The sequence below is a fragment of the Scyliorhinus torazame genome, chromosome 3 (genome assembly GCF_047496885.1).
Source record: "Scyliorhinus torazame isolate Kashiwa2021f chromosome 3, sScyTor2.1, whole genome shotgun sequence".
In the NCBI taxonomy this organism is placed as follows: domain Eukaryota; kingdom Metazoa; phylum Chordata; class Chondrichthyes; order Carcharhiniformes; family Scyliorhinidae; genus Scyliorhinus; species Scyliorhinus torazame.
In genome coordinates this window covers 327,402,011-327,424,229 of record NC_092709.1, presented here as the reverse complement: position 1 = coordinate 327,424,229, position 22,219 = coordinate 327,402,011, and the positions used below count along the sequence as shown (strand labels likewise).

The 22,219-nt window shown below is 65.7% G+C and overlaps 1 protein-coding gene across 1 annotated transcript; it reads right to left on the bottom strand.

The window, feature by feature from the left end:
• Nucleotides 1–404: 404 nt before the first annotated feature.
• foxi2 (forkhead box I2) lies at nt 405–21,911 on the bottom strand. The gene is made up of 2 exons (XM_072497653.1): nt 21,206–21,911; nt 405–1,086 (listed from the first exon to the last, which is right to left on the bottom strand). Exons 1-2 carry the CDS (start codon nt 21,777–21,779, stop codon nt 524–526), a joined length of 1,137 nt encoding a protein of 378 aa, XP_072353754.1. The 5' UTR covers nt 21,780–21,911; the 3' UTR covers nt 405–523.
• Between the last annotated feature and the right edge of the window lie 308 nt (nt 21,912–22,219).

The following is a 22,219-nucleotide window of genomic DNA, read 5'->3' as shown; positions in this document are numbered from 1 at the left end:
AGTGTGATCGGAGGTGGAGAGAGTGTGATCGGAGGTGGAGAGAGTGTGATCGGAGGTGGAGAGAGTGTGATCGGAGGTGGAGAGAGCGTGATCGAAGGTGGAGAGACTGTGATCGGAGGTGGAGAGAGCGTGATCGAAGGTGGAGAGACTGTGATCGGAGGTGGAGAGACTGTGATCGGAGGTGGAGAGAGTGTGATCGGAGGTGGAGAGAGTGTGATCGAAGGTGGAGAGACTGTGATCGGAGGTGGAGAGAGTGTGATTGAAGGTGGAGAGAGTGTGATCGGAGGTGGAGAGAGTGTGATCGAAGGTGGAGAGACTGTGATCGGAGGTGGAGAGAGTGTGATTGAAGGTGGAGAGACTGTGATCGGAGGTGGAGAGAGTGTGAATGATGTGGAGAGAGTGTGAATTAAGGTGGAGAGAGCGTGATCGGAGGTGTAGAGAGTGTGAATGAAGGTGGGAGTGTGAAGTTGAAGATGGCGAATTGAACTCTTCACGTTCCACACCACGTGTCTGTTCTGCTTTCTCAGACCTCCGTACCTTCTCTGGGATAAATCAAACTGTTGACGCTGAAGCTATTGTAGAAATGACTGTTGAATTGATTTGTCTGCCCTCCTGAGAAAGAATTGTAATAACCAGTGCGGTTCAAGTGAAAGGCATCGGTGAGCTCGCTGGCCTCCTGCGAGGACAAGCTACTGTTGGAGGAATAGGAAGCCAGTCCAGGCACATTCCTCTGAAGTAAGTCATTGGCAAGTCCCATGGACACTTGTCTACTGATGGGCCCAGTGCCAATAGCTGTCATGCTGTTGAAGAAATTGTTCAGACAAGGGCTGGACGAGGGGGTGGAAGGTTTCGGGTCCTCGGTGGAGCCCCGGGACTGGTCAGGCTCCGGTGAGGTGGCTTCGAGCAACATCGGCGGGCTCTCAGTCATCTTCAGGCCCAGAGTCCCTGGACTGTCCTGGGCTTTGGTGTTGAGCGAGCCCCCGAGGCCTGTGATGGCCTCAGTTCTCCGCTTCCTCTTCCTGCGGAAGTTGCCATTGTCGAACATCTTTTCGCAGTTGGGGTCCAGAGTCCAGTAATTCCCTTTTCCTGCTCGTTGGGAACATTAAAAAAAATCCCAATTTACTGTGAGTTTTCTCTTGCGACCAATAACAGATCATTTCAATAAAACTGAAAACATTTGTGCTTCTCTCTCCACAGACGCTGCTGAGTATATCCAGCATTTTTTGTTTTTAGATCAATTCAATAAACTGATTTAAGATTGGAGACAACTTCGAAGAAGAGCAAAAAGTATTTCATAATATTAATAATCTTTATTATTGTCACAAGTAGGCTTACATTAACACTGCAATGAAGTTATTGAGTAAAGCCCCAGGTGGCCTAATTCCGGCACCTGTTCGGATACACAGAGGGAGAATTCAGAATATCCAATTCACCCAATAACCCCTCCTAACCTTTTTGCTCACTAAGGGCAATTTATCATGGCCAATCCACCTAACCTGCAAGTCATTGGACTGTGGGAGGAAACCGGAGCACCCGGAGGAAACCCACACAGACACAGGGAGAACGTGCAGACTCCGTACAGACAGTGACCCAAGCCGGGAATCGAACCTGGGATCCTGGAGCGGTGAAGCAACAGTGCTAACCACTGTGCTACCATGCAGCCCAGATGAGGGGATCCCAATTGTTGCAAATTCTCAAAATAAGCAGCAGATAAAGATAAGGGCGGGTAAAATTAACAGTTTACTGGGAGGAAAATAGAAGCTGAGATTGTCCAGCATTTTCTGTTTGGTTTCAGATTGCAGCACCAGCAGTCATTTGCTTCTATCTTATTTGGGAGGTGTGGGGTGGTTAGCACGGGCTGGTGGAACCAACCAGGATGTCCGAGGATAATAATAATAATCTTTATTGTCAGGGCAGCACGGTGCCGTAGTGGTTAACATTGCTGCCACACGGCGCTGAGGTCTCAGGTTCGATAGCGGCTCTGGGTCACTGTCTGTGTGGACTTTGCATATTCTCCCCGTGTTTGCATGGGTTTTGCCCCCACAAACCAAAGATGCACAGGGTAGGTGGATTGGCCGTGCTTAATTGCCCCTTAATTGGAAAAAATGAATACTCTAAATTTTTTTTTTAATAATCTTTATTGTCACAAGTAGGCTTACATTAACACTGCAATGAAGTTACTGTGAAAATCCCCTAGTCGCCACAAAGCGGAAGTTTTGAAGGGGGTGTTTGAGTGAAGAGTGGGGGTGGTGAGTGGGGGAGACATGTTGATATTGCATTTCGATGCGAGGGGGAATTGATGATCCAGCAGGCTGGGTTTAAGCTGCGAGACTTTCCAACTGTATCCATGACAGGTGGGCAGATTCTGTGAAGATACAATGACTGCATCACTGTTACAGCTCAGGACGCCACTCGGCCCATCCTGTCTGCACCAGCTCCCCCACTGAGCTACTCTCCCAGTGCCATTCTCCCGCCTCCTCCCCTTATGTATTTGTATATGATTCAGCATTTGCAGAGTGAAGGATAAAGAGTTGGGAAAGTGGAATTTGTTCCGTCAAGGCGCTGACACCGGCATGATAGGCCAAATGGCCTGATCCTCTTATCCCAGACCCTGGTGTTTGCGAGGGAAGGAGCGGGGTGCTTAGGGAGGGAGCGGGGTGTTTGGGGAGGGAGCGGGGTGCTTAGGGAGGGAGCAGGGTGTTTGGGGAGGGGGCGGGGTGTTTGGGGAGGGGGCGGTGTGTTTGGGGAGGGGGCGGGGTGTTTGGAGAGGGGGCGGGGTGTTTGGGGAGGGGGCGGGGTGTTTGGGGAGGGGGCGGGGTGTTTGAGGAGGGAGCGGGGTGTTTGGGGAGGGGGCGGGGTGTTTGGGGAGGGGGCGGGGTGTTTGGGGAGGGGGCGGGGTGTTTGGGGAGGGGGTGGGGTGTTTGAGGAGGGGGCGGGGTGTTTGGGGAGGGGGCGGGGTGTTTGGGGAGGGGGCGGGGTGTTTGGGGAAGGGGCGGGGTGTTTGGGGAAGGGGCGGGGTGTTTGGGGAGGGGGCGGGGTGTTTGGGGAGGGGGCGGGGTGTTTGGGGAGGGGGCGGGGTGTTTTGGGAGGGGGCGGGGTGTTTGGGGAGGGGGCGGGGTGTTTGGGGAGGGGGCGGGGTGTTTGAGGAGGGGGCGGGGTGGTTGAGGAGGGAGCGGGGTGTTTGGGGAGGGGGCGGGGTGTTTGGGGAGGGGGCGGGATGTTTGGGGAGGGGGCGGGGTGTTTGGGGAGGGGGCGGGGTGTTTGGGGAGGGGGCGGGGTGTTTGGGGAGGGAGCGCGGTGTTTGGGGTGGGAGAGGGGTGTTTGGGGAGGGAGAGGGGTGTTTGGGGACGGAGAGGGGTGTTTGGGGACGGAGCGGGGTGTTTGGGGACGGAGCGGGGTGTTTGGGGTGGGTGAGGGGTGTTTGGGGTGGGAGAGGGGTGTTTGGGGACGGAGCGGGGTGTTTGGGGATGGAGCGGGGTGTTTGGGGAGGGAGCGGGGTGTTTGGAGAGGGAGAGGGGTGTTTGGGGACGGAGCGGGGTGTTTGGGGACGGAGCGGGGTGTTTGGGGACGGAGCGGGGTGGTTGGGGGTGGAGCGGGGTGTTTGGGGACGGAGCGGGGTGTTTGGGGACGGAGCGGGATGTTTGGGGAGGGAGCGGGGTGTTTGGGGAGGGAGCGGGGTGTTTGGGGAGGGAGCGGGGTGTTTGGGGAGGGAGCGGGGTGTTTGGGGAGGGAGCGGGGTGTTTGGGGAGAGAGCGGGGTGTTTGGGGAGAGAGCGGGGGAGCAGGGTCTTTGGGGAGTGAGCGGGGTGTTTGGGGACGGAGGGGGTGTTTGGTGTGGAGGGAGCGATGTGTTTGGGAAGGGAGCAGGGTGTTTGGGCAGGGAGGGAGCGGGGTGTTTGAGGAAGGAGCGGGTTGTTTGGGGAGGGAGCGGGGTGTTTGGGGAGGGAGCGGGGTGTTTGGGGAGGGAGCGGGGTGTTTGGGGACGGAGGGGGGTATTTGGTGTGGATGGAGCGATGTGTTTGGGAAGGGAGCAGGGTGTTTGGGCAGGGAGGGAGCGGGGTGTTTGAGGAAGGAGCAGGTTGTTTGGGGAGGGAGCGGGGTGTTTGGGGAGGGAGCGGGGTGTTTGGGGAGGGAGCGGGGTGTTTGGGGAGGGAGCGGGGTGTTTGGGGAGGGAGCGGGGTGTTTGGGGAGGGAGCGGGGTGTTTAGGGAGGGAGGGAGCGGGGTGTTTGAGGAAGGAGCGGGTTGTTTGGGGAGGGAGCGGGGTGTTTGGGGAGGGAGCGGGGTGTTTGGGGAGGGAGCGGGGTGTTTGGGGAGGGAGCGGGGTGTTTGGGGAGGGAGCGGGGTGTTTGGGGAGGGAGCGGGGTTTTTGGGGAGGGAGCGGGGTGTTTGGGGAGGGAGCGGGGTGTTTGGGGAGGGAGCGTGGTGTTTGGGGAGGGAGCGGGGTGTTTGGGGAGGGAGCGGGGTGTTTGGGATGGGAGCGGGGTGTTTGGGGAGAGAGCGCGTTGTTTGGGGAGGGAGCGGGGTGTTTGGGGAGTGAGCGGGGTGTTTGGGGAGGGAGCGGGGTGTTTGTGGAGGATGGAGCGGAGTGTTTGTGGAGGATGGAGCGGAGTGTTTGGGGAGGGAGCGGGTTGTTTGGGGAGTGAGCGGGGTGTTTTGGGAGGAGGGAGCAAAGTGCTTGGGGAGGGAGTGGGGTGTTTGGGGAGGGAGCGGGGTGTTTGGTGTGGGAGAGAGGTGTTTGGGGAGGGAGAGGGGTGTTTGGGGATGGAGCGGGGTGTTTGGGGACGGAGCGGGGTGTTTGGGGTGGGAGAGGGGTGTTTGAGGACGGAGCGGGGTATTTGAGGACGGAGCGGGTTATTTGAGGACGGAGCGGGGGGTTTGGGGAGGGAGCGGGGGTTTGGGGAGGGAGCGGGGGGTTTGGGGAGGGAGCGGGGGGTTTGGGGAGGGAGCGGGGTGTTTGGGGAGGGAGCGGGGTGTTTGGGGAGGGAGCGGGGTGTTTGGGGAGGGAGCGGGGTGTTTGGGGAGGGAGCTGGGTGTTTGGGGAGAGAGCGGGGGAGCAGGGTCTTTGGGGAGGGAGCGGGGTGTTTGGGGACGGAGGGGGTGTTTGGTGTGGAGGGAGCGATGTGTTTGGGAAGGGAGCAGGGTGTTTGGGCAGGGAGGGAGCGGGGTGTTTGAGGAAGGAGCGGGTTGTTTGGGGAGGGAGCGGGGTGTTTGGGGAGGGAGCGGGGTGTTTGGGGAGGGAGCGGGGTGTTTGCGGAGGGAGCGGGGTGTTTGGGGAGGGAGCGGGGTGTTTGGGGAGGGAGCGGGGTGTTTGGGGAGGGAGCGGGGTGTTTGGGGAGGGAGCGGGGTGTTTGGGGAGGGAGCGGGGTGTTTGGGGAGGGAGCGGGGTGTTTGGGGAGGGAGCGGGGTGTTTGGGGAGGGAACGGGGTGTTTGGGGAGGGAGCGGGGTGTTTGGGGAGGGAGCGGGGTGTTTGGGGAGGGAGCGGGGTGTTTGGGGAGGGAGCGGGGTGTTTGGGGAGGGAGCGGGGTGTTTGGGGAGGGAGCGGGGTGTTTGGGGAGGGAGCGGGGTGTTTGGGGAGGGAGCGCGTTGTTTGGGGAGGGAGCGGGATGTTTGGGGAGTGAGCGGGGTGTTTGGGGAGGGAGCGGGGTGTTTGTGGAGGATGGAGCGGAGTGTTTGTGGAGGATGGAGCGGAGTGTTTGGGGAGGGAGCGGGGGGTTTGGGGAGGGAGCGGGGTGTTTGGGGAGGGAGCGGGGGGTTTGGGGAGGGAGCGGGGTGTTTGGGGAGGGGGCGGGGTGTTTGGGAAGGGAGCAGGGTGTTTGGGCAGGGAGGGAGCGGGGTGTTTGAGGAAGGAGCGGGGTATTTGGGGAGGGAGCGGGGTGTTTGGGGAGGGAGCGGGGTGTTTGGGGAGGGAGCGGGGTGTTTGGGGAGGGAGCGGGGTGTTTGGGGAGGGAGCTGGGTGTTTGGGGAGAGAGCGGGGGAGCAGGGTCTTTGGGGAGGGAGCGGGGTGTTTGGGGACGAAGGTGGTGTTTGGTGTGGAGGGAGCGATGTGTTTGGGAAGGGAGCAGGGTGTTTGGGCAGGGGGGGAGCGGGGTGTTTGAGGAAGGAGCGGGGTATTTGGGGAGTGAGCGGTGTATTTGGGGAGGGAGCGGGTTGTTTGGGGAGGGAGCGGGGTGTTTGGGGAGGGAGCGGGGTGTTTGGGGAGGGAGCGGGGTGTTTGGGGAGGGAGCGGGGTGTTTGGGGAGGGAGCGGGGTGTTTGGGGAAGGAGCGGGGTGTTTGGGGAGGGAGCGGGGTGTTTGGGGAGGGAGCGGGGTGTTTGGGGAGGGAGCGGGGTGTTTGGGGAGGGAGCGGGGTGTTTGGGGAGGGAGCGGGGTGTTTGGGGAGGGAGCGGGGTGTTTGGGGAGGGAGCGGGTTGTTTGGGGAGGGAGCGGGGTGTTTGGGGAGAAGGGAGCAAAGTGCTTGGGGAGGGAGTGGGGTGTTTGGGGAGGGAGCGGGGTGTTTGGGGTGGGAGAGGGGTGTTTGGGGAGGGAGAGGGGTGTTTGTGGACGGAGCGGGGTGTTTGGGGACGGAGCGCGGTGTTTGGGGATGGAGCGGGGTGTTTGGGGACGGAGCGGGGTGTATGGGGAGGGAGCGGGGGGTTTGGGGAGGGAGCGGGGGGTTTGGGGAGGGATCGGGGGGTTTGGGGAGGGAGCGGGGGGTTTTGGGAGGGAGCGGGGGGTTTGGTGTGGAGGGAGCGATGTGTTTGGGAAGGGAGCAGGGTGTTTGGGCAGGGAGGGAGCGGGGTGTTTGAGGAAGGAGCGGGGTGTTTGGGGAGGGAGCGGGTTGTTTGGGGAGGGAGCGGGTTGTTTGGGGAGGGAGCGGGGTGTTTGGGGAGGGAGCGGGGTGTTTGGGGAGGGAGCGGGGTGTTTGGGGAGGGAGCGGGGTGTTTGGGAAGGGAGCAGGGTGTTTGGGCAGGGAGGGAGCGGGGTGTTTGGGGAGGGAGCGGGGTGTTTGGGGAGGGAGCGGGGTGTTTGGGAAGGGAGCAGGGTGTTTGGGCAGGGAGGGAGCGGGGTGTTTGGGGAGGGAGCGGGGTGTTTGGGGAGGGAGCGGGGTGTTTGGGGAGGGAGCGGGGTGTTTGGGGAGGGAGCGGGGTGTTTGGGGAGGGAGCGGGGTGTTTGGGGAGGGAGCGGGGTGTTTGGGGAGGGAGCGGGGTGTTTGGGGAGGGAGCGGGGTGTTTGGGGACGGAGCGGGGTGTTTGGGGACGGAGCGGGGTGTTTGGGGACGGAGCGGGGTGTTTGGGGACGGAGCGGGGTGTATGGGGAGGGAGCGGGGGGTTTGGGGAGGGAGCGGGGGGTTTGGGGAGGGAGCGGGGGGTTTGGGGAGGGATCGGGGGGTTTGGGGAGGGAGCGGGGGGTTTGGGGAGGGAGCGGGGGGTTTGGTGTGGAGGGAGCGATGTGTTTGGGAAGGGAGCAGGGTGTTTGGGCAGGGAGGGAGCGGGGTGTTTGAGGATGGAGCGGGGTGTTTGGGGAGGGAGCGGGATGTTTGGGGAGGGAGCGGGTTGTTTGGGGAGGGAGCGGGGTGTTTGGGGAGGGAGCGGGGTGTTTCGGGAGGGAGCGGGGTGTTTGGGGAGGGAGCGGGGTGTTTGGGGAGGGAGCGGGGTGTTTGGGGAGGGAGCGGGGTGTTTGGGGAGGGAGCGGGGTGTTTGGGGAGGGAGCGGGGTGTTTGGGGAGGGAGCGGGGTGTTTGGGGAGGGAGCGGGGTGTTTGGGGAGGGAGCGGGGTGTTTGGGGAGGGAGCGGGGTGTTTGGGGAGGGAGCGGGGTGTTTGGGGAGGGAGCGGGGTGTTTGGGGAGGGAGCGGGGTGTTTGGGGAGGGAGCGGGGTGTTTGGGGCGGGAGCGGAGTGTTTGGGGCGGGGGCGGGGTGTTTGGGGCGGGGGCGGGGTGTTTGGGGCGGGGGCGGGGTGTTTGGGGAGGGGGCGGGGTGTTTGGGGAGGGAGCGGGGTGTTTGGGGAGGGAGCGGGGTGTTTGGGGAGGGAGCGGGGTGTTTGGGGAGGGAGCGGGGTGTTTGGGGAGGGAGCGGGGTGTCTGGGGAGGGAGCGGGGTGTCTGGGGAGGGAGCGGGGTGTTTGGCGAGGGAGCGGGGTGTCTGGGGAGGGAGCGGGGTGTTTGGGGAGGGAGCGGGGTGTTTGGGGAGGGAGCGGGGTGTTTGGGGACCGGGCGGGGTGTTTGGGGACGGAGCGGAGTGTTTGGGGACCGAGCGGGGTGTTTGGGGTGGAGGGAGCGGGTTGTTTGGGGTGGGAGGGTGCTGTTTGGCGTGGGGGCGGGGTATTTGAAGCGGGAGCAGGGTGTTTGGGTCGGGAGCGGGGCGTTTGGGGCGGGAGCGGGGTGTTTGGGGAGGGAGCGGGGTGTTTGGGGCAGGAGCGGGGTGTTTGGGGCAGGAGCAGGGTGTTTGGGGGAGGAAGGAGCGGGGTGTCTGGGGAGGGAGCGGGGTGTTTGGGGAGGGGGCGGGGTGTTTGGGGAGGGGGCGGGGTGTTTGGGGAGGGGGCGGGGTGTTTGGGGAGGGAGCGGGGTGTTTGGGGAGGGAGCGGGGTGTTTGGGGAGGGAGCGGGGTGTTTGGGGAGGAAGCGGGGTGTTTGGGGAGGGAGCGGGGTGTTTGGGGAGGGAGCGGGGTGTTTGGGGAGGGAGCGGGGTGTTTGGGGACCGTGCGGGGTGTTTGGGGACCGAGCGGGGTGTTTGGGGACCGAGCGGGGTGTTTGGGGAGGGAGCGGGGTGTTTGGGAGGGAGCGGGGTGTTTGGGGAGGGAGCGGGGTATTTGGGGAGGGAGCGGGGTGTTTGGGGAGGGAGCGGGGTGTTTGGGGAGGGAGCGGGGTGTTTGGGGAGGGAGCGGGGTGTTTGGGGAGGGAGCGGGGTGTTTGGGGAGGGAGCGGGGTGTTTGGGGAGGGAGCGGGGTGTTTGGGGAGGGAGCGGGGTGTTTGGGGAGGGAGCGGGGTGTTTGGGGAGGGGCGGGGTGTTTGGGGAGGATGGAGTGGAGTGTTTGGGGAGGGAGCGGGGTGTTTGGGGAGGGAGTGGGTTGTTTGGGGAGGGAGCGGGGTGTTTGGGGAGGAGGGAGCAAAGTGCTTGGGGAGGGAGTGGGGTGTTTGGGGAGGGAGCGGGGTGTTTGGGGTGGGAGAGGGGTGTTTGGGGAGGGAGAGGGGTGTTTGGGGACGGAGCGGGGTGTTTGGGGACGGAGAGGGGTGTTTGGGGACGGAGCGGGGTGTTTGGGGACGGAGCGGGGTGTTTGGGGACGGAGCGAGGTGTTTGGGGAGGGAGCGGGGTGTTTGGGGAGGGAGCGGGGTGTTTGGGGAGGGAGCGGGGTGTTTGGGGAGGGAGCGGGGTGTTTGGGGTGGGAGGGTGCTGTTTGGCGTGGGGGCGGGGTATTTGAAGCGGGAGCAGGGTGTTTGGGGCGGGAGCGGGGCGTTTGGGGCGGGAGCGGGGTGTTTGGGAGGGAGCGGGGTGTTTGGGGGCAGGAGCGGGGTGTTTGGGGCTGGAGCAGGGTGTTTGGGGGAGGAAGGAGCAGGGTGTCTGGGGAGGGAGCGGTGTGTTTGGGGAGGGGGCGGGGTGTTTGGGGAGGGGGCGGGGTGTTTGGGGAGGGAGCAGGGTGTTTGGGGAGGGAGCGGGGTGTTTGGGGAGGGAGCGGGGTGTTTGGGGACCGAGCGGGGTGTTTGGGGACCGAGCGGGGTGTTTGGGGACCGAGCGGGGTGTTTGGGGAGGGAGCGGGGTGTTTGGGAGGGAGCGTGGTGTTTGGGGAGGGAGCGGGGTGTTTGGGGAGGGAGCGGGGTGTTTGGGGAGGGAGCGGGGTGTTTGGGGAGGGAGCGGGGTGTTTGGGGAGGGAGCGGGGTGTTTGGGGAGGGAGCGGGGTGTTTGGGGAGGGAGCGGGGTGTTTGGGGAGGGAGCGGGGTGTTTGGGGAGGGAGCGGGGTGTTTGGGGAGGGAGCGGGGTGTTTGGGGAGGGAGCGGGGTGTTTGGGGAGGGAGCGGGGTGTTTGGGGAGGGAGCGGGGTGTTTGGGGAGGGAGCGGGGTGTTTGGGGAGGGAGCGGGGTGTTTGGGGAGGGAGCGGGGTGTTTGGGGAGGATGGAGCGGAGTGTTTGGGGAGGGAGCGGGGTGTTTGGGGAGGGAGCGGGTTGTTTGGGGAGGGAGCGGGGTGTTTGGGGAGGAGGGAGCAAAGTGCTTGGGGAGGGAGTGGGGTGTTTGGGGAGGGAGCGGGGTGTTTGGGGTGGGAGAGGGGTGTTTGGGGAGGGAGAGGGGTGTTTGGGGACGGAGCGGGGTGTTTGGGGACGGAGAGGGGTGTTTGGGGACGGAGCGGGGTGTTTGGGGACGGAGCGGGGTGTTTGGGGTGGGAGAGGGGTGTTTGGGGTGGGAGAGGGGTGTTTGGGGACGGAGCGGGGTGTTTGGGGACGGAGCGGGGTGTTTGGAGACGGAGCGGGGTGTTTGGGGAGGGAGCGGGGGGTTTGGGGAGGGAGCGGGGGGTTTGGGGAGGGAGCGGGGGGTTTGGTGTGGAGGGAGCGATGTGTTTGGGAAGGGAGCAGGGTGTTTGGGCAGGGAGGGAGTGGGGTGTTTGAGGAAGGAGCGGGTTGTTTGGGGAGGGAGTGGGGTGTTTGGGGAGAGAGCGGGGGAGCAGGGTCTTTGGGGAGCGAGCGGGGTGTTTGGGGACGGAGGGGGGTGTTTGGTGTGGAGGGAGCGATGTGTTTGGGAAGGGAGCGGGGTGTTTGGGGAGGGAGCGGGGTGTTTGGGGAGGGAGCGGGGTGCTGGGGAGGGAGCGGGGTGATTGAGGAAGGAGCGGGGTGTTTGGGGAGGGAGCGGGGTGTTTGGGGAGGGAGCGGGGAGTTTGGGGAGGGAGCGGGGAGTTTGGGGAGGGAGCGGGGTGTTTGGGGAGGGAGCGGGGTGTTTGGGGAGGGAGCGGGGTGTTTGGGGAGGGAGCGGGGTGTTTGGGCAGGGAGCGGGGTGTTTGGGAAGGGAGCGGGGTGTTTGGGGAGGGAGCGGGGTGTTTGGGGAGGGAGCGGGGTCTTTGGGGAGGGAGCGGGGTCTTTGGGGAGGGAGCGGGGTCTTTGGGGAGGGAGCGGGGTGTTTGGGGAAGGAGTTGGGTGTTTGGGGAGGGAGCGGGGTGTTTGGGGAGGGAGCGGGGTGTTTGGGGAGGGAGCGGGGTGTTTGGGGAGGGAGCGGGGTGTTTGGGGAGGGAGCGGGGTGTTTGGGGAGGGAGCGGGGTGTTTGGGGAGGGAGCGGGGTGTTTGGGGAGGGAGCGGGGTGTTTGGGGAGGGAGCGGGGTGTTTGGGGAGGGAGCGGGGTGTTTGGGGAGAGAGCGGGAGAGCGGGTTCTTTGGGGAGCGAACGGGGAGTTTGGGGAGGGAGCGAGGTGTTTGGGGAGGGAGCGGGGTGTTTGGGGAGGGAGCGGGGTGTTTGGGGAGGGAGCGGGGTGTTTGGGGAGGGAGCGGGGTGTTTGGGGAGGGAGCGGGGTGTTTGGGGAGGGAGCGGGGTGTTTGGGGAGGGAGCGGGGTGTTTGGGGAGGGAGCGGGGCGTCTGGGGAGGGAGCGGGGTGTTTGGGGAGAGAGCAGGGGAGCGGGGTCTTTGGGAAGCGAAGGGGGTGTTTGGGGAGGGAGCAGGGTGCTTGGGGAGGAGGGAGCGGAGTGCTTGGGGAGGAGGGAGTGGGGTGCTTGGGGAGGAGGGAGCAGGGTGTATGGCGAGGAGGGAGCGGGGTGTTTGGGGAGGGAGCGGGGTGTTTGGGGAGGGAGCGGGGTGTTTGGGGAGAGAGCGGGTTCTTTGGGGAGCGAACGGGGAGTTTGGGGAGGGAGCGGGGTGTTTGGGGAGGGAGCGGGGTGTTTGGGGAGGGAGCGGGGTGTTTGGGGAGGGAGCGGGGTGTTTGGGGAGGGAGCGGGGTGTTTGGGGAGGGAGCGGGGTGTTTGGGGAGGGAGCGGGGTGTTTGGGGAGGGAGCGGGGTGTTTGGGGCAGGAGCTGGGTGTTTGGGGGAGGAAGGAGCGGGGTGTCTGGGGAGGGAGCGGGGTGTTTGGGGAGGGGGCGGGGTGTTTGGGGAGGGGGCGGGGTGTTTGGGGAGGGGGCGGGGTGATTGGGGAGGGAGCGGGGTGTTTGGGGAGGGAGCGGGGTGTTTGGGGAGGGAGCGGGGTGTTTGGGGAGGGAGCGGGGTGTTTGGGGAGGGAGCGGGGTGTTTGGGGACCGAGCGGGTTGTTTGGGGACCGAGCGGGGTGTTTGGGGACCGAGCGGGGTGTTTGGGGAGGGAGCGGGGTGTTTGGGAGGGAGCGGGGTGTTTGGGGAGGGAGCGGGGTGTTTGGGGAGGGAGCGGGGTGTTTGGGGAGGGAGCGGGGTGTTTGGGGAGGGAGCGGGGTGTTTGGGGAGGGAGCGGGGTGTTTGGGGAGGGAGCGGGGTGTTTGGGGAGGGAGCGGGGTGTTTGGGGAGGGAGCGGGGTGTTTGGGGAGGGAGCGGGGTGTTTGGGGAGGGAGCGGGGTGTTTGGGGAGGGGCGGGGTGTTTGGGGAGGATGGAGCGGAGTGTTTGGGGAGGGAGCGGGGTGTTTGGGGAGGGAGTGGGTTGTTTGGGGAGGGAGCGGGGTGTTTGGGGAGGAGGGAGCAAAGTGCTTGGGGAGGGAGTGGGGTGTTTGGGGAGGGAGCGGGGTGTTTGGGGTGGGAGAGGGGTGTTTGGGGAGGGAGAGGGGTGTTTGGGGACGGAGCGGGGTGTTTGGGGACGGAGAGGGGTGTTTGGGGACGCAGCGGGGTGTTTGGGGACGGAGCGGGGTGTTTGGGGACGGAGCGGGGTGTTTGGGGAGGGGGCGGGGTGTTTGGGGAGGGGGCGGGGTGTTTGGGGGGGAGCGGGGTGTTTGGGGAGGGAGCGGGGTGTTTGGGGAGGAGGGAGCAAAGTGCTTGGGGAGGGAGTGGGGTGTTTGGGGAGGGAGCGGGGTGTTTGGGGTGGGAGAGGGGTGTTTGGGGAGGGAGAGGGGTGTTTGGGGACGGAGCGGGGTGTTTGGGGACGGAGAGGGGTGTTTGGGGACGGAGCGGGGTGTTTGGGGACGGAGCGGGGTGTTTGGGGTGGGAGAGGGGTGTTTGGGGTGGGAGAGGGGTGTTTGGGGACGGAGCGGGGTGTTTGGGGACGGAGCGGGGTGTTTGGAGACGGAGCGGGGTGTTTGGGGAGGGAGCGGGGGGTTTGGGGAGGGAGCGGGGGGTTTGGGGAGGGAGCGGGGGGTTTGGTGTGGAGGGAGCGATGTGTTTGGGAAGGGAGCAGGGTGTTTGGGCAGGGAGGGAGTGGGGTGTTTGAGGAAGGAGCGGGTTGTTTGGGGAGGGAGTGGGGTGTTTGGGGAGAGAGCGGGGGAGCAGGGTCTTTGGGGAGCGAGCGGGGTGTTTGGGGACGGAGGGGGGTGTTTGGTGTGGAGGGAGCGATGTGTTTGGGAAGGGAGCGGGGTGTTTGGGGAGGGAGCGGGGTGTTTGGGGAGGGAGCGGGGTGCTGGGGAGGGAGCGGGGTGATTGAGGAAGGAGCGGGGTGTTTGGGGAGGGAGCGGGGTGTTTGGGGAGGGAGCGGGGAGTTTGGGGAGGGAGCGGGGAGTTTGGGGAGGGAGCGGGGTGTTTGGGGAGGGAGCGGGGTGTTTGGGGAGGGAGCGGGGTGTTTGGGGAGGGAGCGGGGTGTTTGGGCAGGGAGCGGGGTGTTTGGGAAGGGAGCGGGGTGTTTGGGGAGGGAGCGGGGTGTTTGGGGAGGGAGCGGGGTCTTTGGGGAGGGAGCGGGGTCTTTGGGGAGGGAGCGGGGTCTTTGGGGAGGGAGCGGGGTGTTTGGGGAAGGAGTTGGGTGTTTGGGGAGGGAGCGGGGTGTTTGGGGAGGGAGCGGGGTGTTTGGGGAGGGAGCGGGGTGTTTGGGGAGGGAGCGGGGTGTTTGGGGAGGGAGCGGGGTGTTTGGGGAGGGAGCGGGGTGTTTGGGGAGGGAGCGGGGTGTTTGGGGAGGGAGCGGGGTGTTTGGGGAGGGAGCGGGGTGTTTGGGGAGGGAGCGGGGTGTTTGGGGAGAGAGCGGGAGAGCGGGTTCTTTGGGGAGCGAACGGGGAGTTTGGGGAGGGAGCGAGGTGTTTGGGGAGGGAGCGGGGTGTTTGGGGAGGGAGCGGGGTGTTTGGGGAGGGAGCGGGGTGTTTGGGGAGGGAGCGGGGTGTTTGGGGAGGGAGCGGGGTGTTTGGGGAGGGAGCGGGGTGTTTGGGGAGGGAGCGGGGTGTTTGGGGAGGGAGCGGGGCGTCTGGGGAGGGAGCGGGGTGTTTGGGGAGAGAGCAGGGGAGCGGGGTCTTTGGGAAGCGAAGGGGGTGTTTGGGGAGGGAGCAGGGTGCTTGGGGAGGAGGGAGCGGAGTGCTTGGGGAGGAGGGAGTGGGGTGCTTGGGGAGGAGGGAGCAGGGTGTATGGCGAGGAGGGAGCGGGGTGTTTGGGGAGGGAGCGGGGTGTTTGGGGAGGGAGCGGGGTGTTTGGGGAGAGAGCGGGTTCTTTGGGGAGCGAACGGGGAGTTTGGGGAGGGAGCGGGGTGTTTGGGGAGGGAGCGGGGTGTTTGGGGAGGGAGCGGGGTGTTTGGGGAGGGAGCGGGGTGTTTGGGGAGGGAGCGGGGTGTTTGGGGAGGGAGCGGGGTGTTTGGGGAGGGAGCGGGGTGTTTGGGGAGGGAGCGGGGTGTTTGGGGCAGGAGCTGGGTGTTTGGGGGAGGAAGGAGCGGGGTGTCTGGGGAGGGAGCGGGGTGTTTGGGGAGGGGGCGGGGTGTTTGGGGAGGGGGCGGGGTGTTTGGGGAGGGGGCGGGGTGATTGGGGAGGGAGCGGGGTGTTTGGGGAGGGAGCGGGGTGTTTGGGGAGGGAGCGGGGTGTTTGGGGAGGGAGCGGGGTGTTTGGGGAGGGAGCGGGGTGTTTGGGGACCGAGCGGGTTGTTTGGGGACCGAGCGGGGTGTTTGGGGACCGAGCGGGGTGTTTGGGGAGGGAGCGGGGTGTTTGGGAGGGAGCGGGGTGTTTGGGGAGGGAGCGGGGTGTTTGGGGAGGGAGCGGGGTGTTTGGGGAGGGAGCGGGGTGTTTGGGGAGGGAGCGGGGTGTTTGGGGAGGGAGCGGGGTGTTTGGGGAGGGAGCGGGGTGTTTGGGGAGGGAGCGGGGTGTTTGGGGAGGGAGCGGGGTGTTTGGGGAGGGAGCGGGGTGTTTGGGGAGGGAGCGGGGTGTTTGGGGAGGGGCGGGGTGTTTGGGGAGGATGGAGCGGAGTGTTTGGGGAGGGAGCGGGGTGTTTGGGGAGGGAGTGGGTTGTTTGGGGAGGGAGCGGGGTGTTTGGGGAGGAGGGAGCAAAGTGCTTGGGGAGGGAGTGGGGTGTTTGGGGAGGGAGCGGGGTGTTTGGGGTGGGAGAGGGGTGTTTGGGGAGGGAGAGGGGTGTTTGGGGACGGAGCGGGGTGTTTGGGGACGGAGAGGGGTGTTTGGGGACGCAGCGGGGTGTTTGGGGACGGAGCGGGGTGTTTGGGGACGGAGCGGGGTGTTTGGGGAGGGGGCGGGGTGTTTGGGGAGGGGGCGGGGTGTTTGGGGGGGAGCGGGGTGTTTGGGGAGGGAGCGGGGTGTTTGGGGAGGGAGCGGGGTGTTTGGGGAGGGAGCGGGGTGTTTGGGGACCGAGCGGGGTGTTTGGGGACCGAGCGGGGTGTTTGGGGAGGGAGCGGGGTGTTTGGGAGGGAGCGGGGTGTTTGGGGAGGGAGCGGGGTGTTTGGGGAGGGAGCGGGGTGTTTGGGGAGGGAGCGGGGTGTTTGGGGAGGGAGCGGGGTGTTTGGGGAGGGAGCGGGGTGTTTGGGGAGGGAGCGGGGTGTTTGGGGAGGGAGCGGGGTGTTTGGGGAGGGAGCGGGGTGTTTGGGGAGGGAGCGGGGTGTTTGGGGAGGGAGCGGGGTGTTTGGGGAGGATGGAGCGGAGTGTTTGGGGAGGGAGCGGGGTGTTTGGGGAGGGAGCGGGTTGTTGGGGGAGGGAGCGGGGTGTTTGGGGAGGAGGGAGCAAAGTGCTTGGGGAGGGAGTGGGGTGTTTGGGGAGGGAGCGGGGTGTTTGGGGTGGGAGAGGGGTGTTTGGGGAGGGAGAGGGGTGTTTGGGGACGGAGCGGGGTGTTTGGGGACGGAGAGGGGTGTTTGGGGACGGAGCGGGGTGTTTGGGGACGGAGCGGGGTGTTTCGGGTGGGAGAGGGGTGTTTGGGGAGGGAGAGGGGTGTTTGGGGACGGAGCGGGGTGTTTGGGGAGGGAGCGGGGTGTTTGGGGACGGAGCGGGGTGTTTGGGGAGGGAGCGGGGGGTTTGGGGAGGGAGCGGGGGGTTTGGGGAGGGAGCGGGGGGTTTGGTGTGGAGGGAGCGATGTGTTTGGGAAGGGAGCAGGGTGTTTGGGCAGGGAGGGAGCGGGGTGTTTGAGGAAGGAGCGGGTTGTTTGGGGAGGGAGCGGGGTGTTTGGGGAGAGAGCGGGGGAGCAGGGTCTTTGGGGAGCGAGCGGGGTGTTTGGGGACGGAGGGGGGTGTTTGGTGTGGAGGGAGCGATGTGTTTGGGAAGGGAGCGGGGTGTTTGGGGAGGGAGCGGGGTGTTTGGGGAGGGAGCGGGGTGTTTGGGCAGGGAGGGAGCGGGGTGATTGAGGAAGGAGCGGGGTGTTTGGGGAGGGAGCGCGGTGTTTGGGGAGGGAGCGGGGAGTTTGGGGAGGGAGCGGGGTGTTTGGGGAGGGAGCGGGGTGTTTGGGGAGGGAGCGGGGTGTTTGGGGAGGGAGCGGGGTGTTTGGGCAGGGTGCGGGGTGTTTGGGGAGGGAGCGGGGTGTTTGGGGAGGGAGCGGGGTGTTTGGGGAGGGAGCGGGGTGTTTGGGGAGGGAGCGGGGTCTTTGGGGAGGGAGCGGGGTGTTTGGGGAAGGAGTTGGGTGTTTGGGGAGGGAGCGGGGTGTTTGGGGAGGGAGCGGGGTGTTTGGGGAGGGAGCGGGGTGTTTGGGGAGGGAGCGGGGTGTTTGGGGAGGGAGCGGGGTGTTTGGGGAGGGAGCGGGGTGTTTGGGGAGGGAGCGGGGTGTTTGGGGAGGGAGCGGGGTGTTTGGGGAGGGAGCGGGGTGTTTGGGGAGAGAGCGGGAGAGCGGGTTCTTTGGGGAGCGAACGGGGAGTTTGGGGAGGGAGCGGGGTGTTTGGGGAGGGAGCGGGGTGTTTGGGGAGGGAGCGGGGTGTTTGGGGAGGGAGCGGGGTGTTTGGGGAGGGAGCGGGGTGTTTGGGGAGGGAGCGGGGTGTTTGGGGAGGGAGCGGGGTGTCTGGGGAGGGAGCGGGGTGTTTGGGGAGAGAGCAGGGGAGCGGGGTCTTTGGGAAGCGAAGGGGGTGTTTGGGGTGGGAGCAGGGTGCTTGGGGAGGAGGGAGCGGAGTGCTTGGGGAGGAGGGAGTGGGGTGCTTGGGGAGGAGGGAGCAGGGTGTATGGCGAGGAGGGAGCGGGGTGTTTGGGGAGGGTGCGGGGTGTTTGGGGAGGGAGCGGGGTGTTTGGGGAGAGAGCGGGAGAGCGGGTTCTTTGGGGAGCGAACGGGGAGTTTGGGGAGGGAGCGGGGTGTTTGGGGAGGGAGCGGGGTGTTTGGGGAGGGAGCGGGGTGTTTGGGGAGGGAGCGGGGTGTTTGGGGAGGGAGCGGGGTGTTTGGGGAGGGAGCGGGGTGTTTGGGGAGGGAGCGGGGTGTTTGGGGAGGGAGCGGGGTGTTTGGGGAGGGAGCGGGGTGTTTGGGGAGGGAGCGGGGTGTTTGGGGAGGGAGCGAGGTGTTTGTGGAGGGAGCGGGGTGTTTGGGGAGAGAGCGGAGGAGCAGGGTCTTTGGGGAGCGAGCAGGGTGTTTGGGGACGGAGGGGGGTGTTTGGGGAGGGAGCGGGGTGTTTGGGGAGGGAGCGGGGTGTTTGGGGAGGGAGCGGGGTGTTTGGGGAGGGAGCGGGGTGTTTGGGGTGGGAGGGTGCTGTTTGGCGTGGGGGCGGGGTATTTGAAGCGGGAGCAGGGTGTTTGGGGCGGGAGCGGGGCGTTTGGGGCGGGAGCGGGGTGTTTGGGGAGGGAGCGGGGTGTTTGGGGCAGGAGCGGGGTGTTTGGGGCAGGAGCAGGGTGTTTGGGGGAGGAAGGAGCGGGGTGTCTGGGGAGGGAGCGGGGTGTTTGGGGAGGGGGCGGGGTGTTTGGGGAGGGGGCGGGGTGTTTGGGGAGGGAGCGGGGTGTTTGGGGAGGGAGCGGGGTGTTTGGGGACCGAGCGGGGTGTTTGGGGACCGAGCGGGGTGTTTGGGGACCGAGCGGGGTGTTTGGGGAGGGAGCGGGGTGTTTGGGAGGGAGCGGGGTGTTTGGGGAGGGAGCGGGGTGTTTGGGGAGGGAGCGGGGTGTTTGGGGAGGGAGCGGGGTGTTTGGGGAGGGAGCGGGGTGTTTGGGGAGGGAGCGGGGTGTTTGGGGAGGGAGCGGGGTGTTTGGGGAGGGAGCGGGGTGTTTGGGGAGGGAGCGGGGTGTTTGGGGAGGGAGCGGGGTGTTTGGGGAGGATGGAGCGGAGTGTTTGGGGAGGGAGCGGGGTGTTTGGGGAGGGAGCGGGTTGTTGGGGGAGGGAGCGGGGTGTTTGGGGAGGAGGGAGCAAAGTGCTTGGGGAGGGAGTGGGGTGTTTGGGGAGGGAGCGGGGTGTTTGGGGTGGGAGAGGGGTGTTTGGGGAGGGAGAGGGGTGTTTGGGGACGGAGCGGGGTGTTTGGGGACGGAGAGGGGTGTTTGGGGACGGAGCGGGGTGTTTGGGGACGGAGCGGGGTGTTTGGGGTGGGAGAGGGGTGTTTGGGGTGGGAGAGGGGTGTTTGGGGACGGAGCGGGGTGTTTGGGGACGGAGCGGGGTGTTTGGGGACGGAGCGGGGTGTTTGGGGAGGGAGCGGGGGGTTTGGGGAGGGAGCGGGGGGTTTGGGGAGGGAGCGGGGGGTTTGGGGAGGGAGCGGGGGGTTTGGTGTGGAGGGAGCGATGTGTTTGGGAAGGGAGCAGGGTGTTTGGGCAGGGAGGGAGCGGGGTGTTTGAGGAAGGAGCGGGTTGTTTGGGGAGGGAGCGGGGTGTTTGGGGAGAGAGCGGGGGAGAAGGTCTTTGGGGAGCGAGCGGGGTGTTTGGGGACGGAGGGGGGTGTTTGGTGTGGAGGGAGCGATGTGTTTGGGAAGGGAGCGGGGTGTTTGGGGAGGGAGCGGGGTGTTTGGGGAGGGAGCGGGGTGTTTGGGCAGGGAGGGAGCGGGGTGATTGAGGAAGGAGCGGGGTGTTTGGGGAGGGAGCGGGGTGTTTGGGGAGGGAGCGGGGTGTTTGGGGAGGGAGCGGGGAGTTTGGGGAGGGAGCGGGGTGTTTGGGGAGGGAGCGGGGTGTTTGGGGAGGGAGCGGGGTGTTTGGGGAGGGAGCGGGGTGTTTGGGCAGGGTGCGGGGTGTTTGGGGAGGGAGCGGGGTGTTTGGGGAGGGAGCGGGGTGTTTGGGGAGGGAGCGGGGTGTTTGGGGAGGGAGCGGGGTCTTTGGGGAGGGAGCGGGGTGTTTGGGGAAGGAGTTGGGTGTTTGGGGAGGGAGCGGGGTGTTTGGGGAGGGAGCGGGGTGTTTGGGGAGGGAGCGGGGTGTTTGGGGAGGGAGCGGGGTGTTTGGGGAGGGAGCGGGGTGTTTGGGGAGGGAGCGGGGTGTTTGGGGAGGGAGCGGGGTGTTTGGGGAGGGAGCGGGGTGTTTGGGGAGGGAGCGGGGTGTTTGGGGAGGGAGCGGGGTGTTTGGGGAGAGCGCGGGAGAGCGGGTTCTTTGGGGAGCGAACGGGGAGTTTGGGGAGGGAGCGGGGTGTTTGTGGAGGGAGCGGGGTGTTTGGGGAGGGAGCGGGGTGTTTGGGGAGGGAGCGGGGTGTTTGGGGAGGGAGCGGGGTGTTTGGGGAGGGAGCGGGGTGTTTGGGGAGGGAGCGGGGTGTCTGGGGAGGGAGCGGGGTGTTTGGGGAGAGAGCAGGGGAGCGGGGTCTTTGGGAAGCGAAGGGGGTGTTTGGGGTGGGAGCAGGGTGCTTGGGGAGGAGGGAGCGGAGTGCTTGGGGAGGAGGGAGTGGGGTGCTTGGGGAGGAGGGAGCAGGGTGTATGGCGAGGAGGGAGCGGGGTGTTTGGGGAGGGTGCGGGGTGTTTGGGGAGGGAGCGGGGTGTTTGGGGAGAGAGCGGGAGAGCGGGTTCTTTGGGGAGCGAACGGGGAGTTTGGGGAGGGAGCGGGGTGTTTGGGGAGGGAGCGGGGTGTTTGGGGAGGGAGCGGGGTGTTTGGGGAGGGAGCGGGGTGTTTGGGGAGGGAGCGGGGTGTTTGGGGAGGGAGCGGGGTGTTTGGGGAGGGAGCGGGGTGTTTGGGGAGGGAGCGGGGTGTTTGGGGAGGGAGCGGGGTGTTTGGGGAGGGAGCGAGGTGTTTGTGGAGGGAGCGGGGTGTTTGGGGAGAGAGCGGAGGAGCAGGGTCTTTGGGGAGCGAGCAGGGTGTTTGGGGACGGAGGGGGGTGTTTGGGGATGGAGGGGGGTGTTTGGGGAGGGAGCGGGGTGTTTGGGGAGAGAGCGGGGGAGCGGGTTCTTTGGGGAGCGAACGGGGAGTTTGGGGAGGGAGCGGGGTGTTTGGGGTGGGGGAGCGGGTTGTTTGGGGTGGGAGGGTGGTGTTTGGCGTTGGAGCGGGGTGTTTGGGCAGGGAGCGAGGTGTTTGGGGAGGGGGGAGCGGGGCGTTTGGGGAGGGGGGAGCGGGGCGTTTGGAGAGGGGGGAGCGGGGCGTTTGGGGAGGGGGGAGCGGGGCGTTTGGGGAGGGGGGAGCGGGGCGTTTGGGGAGGGGGGAGCGGGGCGTTTGCGGAGGGGGGAGCGGGGCGTTTGGGGAGGGGGGAGCGGGGCGTTTGGGGAGGGGGAGCGGGGCGTTTGGGGAGGGGGGAGCGGGGCGTTTGGGGAGGGGGGAGCGGGGCGTTTGGGGAGGGGGGAGCGGGGCGTTTGGCGAGGTGGGAGTGGGGTTTTTGGGGCGGGAGCGGGGTATTTTGGGGAGGAAGGAGCGGGGTTTTTGGGGAGGGAGCGGGGTGTTTGGGGAAGGAGTTGGGTGTTTGGGGAGGGAGCGGGGTGTTTGGGGAGGGAGCGGGGTGTTTGGGGAGGGAGCGGGGTGTTTGGGGAAGGAGTTGGGTGTTTGGGGAGGGAGCTGGGTGTTTGGGGAAGGAGTTGGGTGTTTGGGGAAGTAGTTGGGTGTTTGGGGAGGGAGCGGGGGGTTTGGGGAGCGAGCGGGGGGTTTGGGGAGCGAGCGGGGGGTTTGGGGAGGTCTGGGGACTCTCACCTGGATCGTCCTCATCCCTTGGCACCTTCTTGAAGCAGTCGTTGAGGGAGAGGTTGTGCCGGATGGAGTTCTGCCAGCCCGCCTTGCTCTTCTTGTAGAAGGGGAAGTTCTCGGCCACGTACTGGTAGATCTGGCTGAGAGTGAGCTTCTTCTCGGGGGCGCTCTGGATGGCCATGGCGATGAGAGCAGAGTAAGAGTAAGGAGGCCTCACCAGCTTGAGCAGCTCCTCTTGGCTGCTGATGGAGAGCCAGCCCAGCTCGCCCCCGGCGCCGAAGCCCCCGGAGCCGCCCAGGAACTGCTTCTGGCCCCCGTAGGAAGGGGCGGCGAAGGACGCCGAGTTGTTGCCGTGCATGTAAGGCGGGGAGCCGCTGCCCCCCGGCCCGTTCAGCCACAGGTAAGGGTTGGCCGCCCCGTGGTACTCCCCCAGGGGGTAGCTGGCTGCCCTCTGGGAGGGGTGCAGGTTCTGCTGGTGGTACATGTTGAAATTCTCGCAGTACACCGCCATCTCGGAGACTTGCTGAGCTGCTTTGGGACGGAGCTGGATTGAGTTGCAATGTACAGCAGCAGAGTTCATAATCCAGCAACTGGGAGCCTGCGGTGGGGAGAGGTGGTGGTGGGGGTGGGGGAGAGGGGGTGGGAGACAGGCACCGTTTAGAGCTTTTTGCAGCGTGGCAGGTGGGAAGAAATGCCAGAGCTGCGTTATTTATAGACCCTTATCTGGAAATCAGCATTGCCCTGGGGCCAGAGGGTGTCATGTAGATCTTCATCCCTCCCTCCCTCTCTCTCCCTTCACCAACAGCCAGTTGCAAAGCTGGGTCCTGGGAGAGGGGAGGTATTGGCAGACACACATCCACACAGAAATAAAGCAATGACAGATCACCAATCAGGCGCCAAGAGAGAAAAGGAGGGTCATTGATCCACCTCATTGTTCCAGGTTGAGAGTTGTCTGCAAAGTGGAACAATCTGGGCTGCACAATGAAAATATCAATAAAAAACACCTTCAGTTACCTTCCA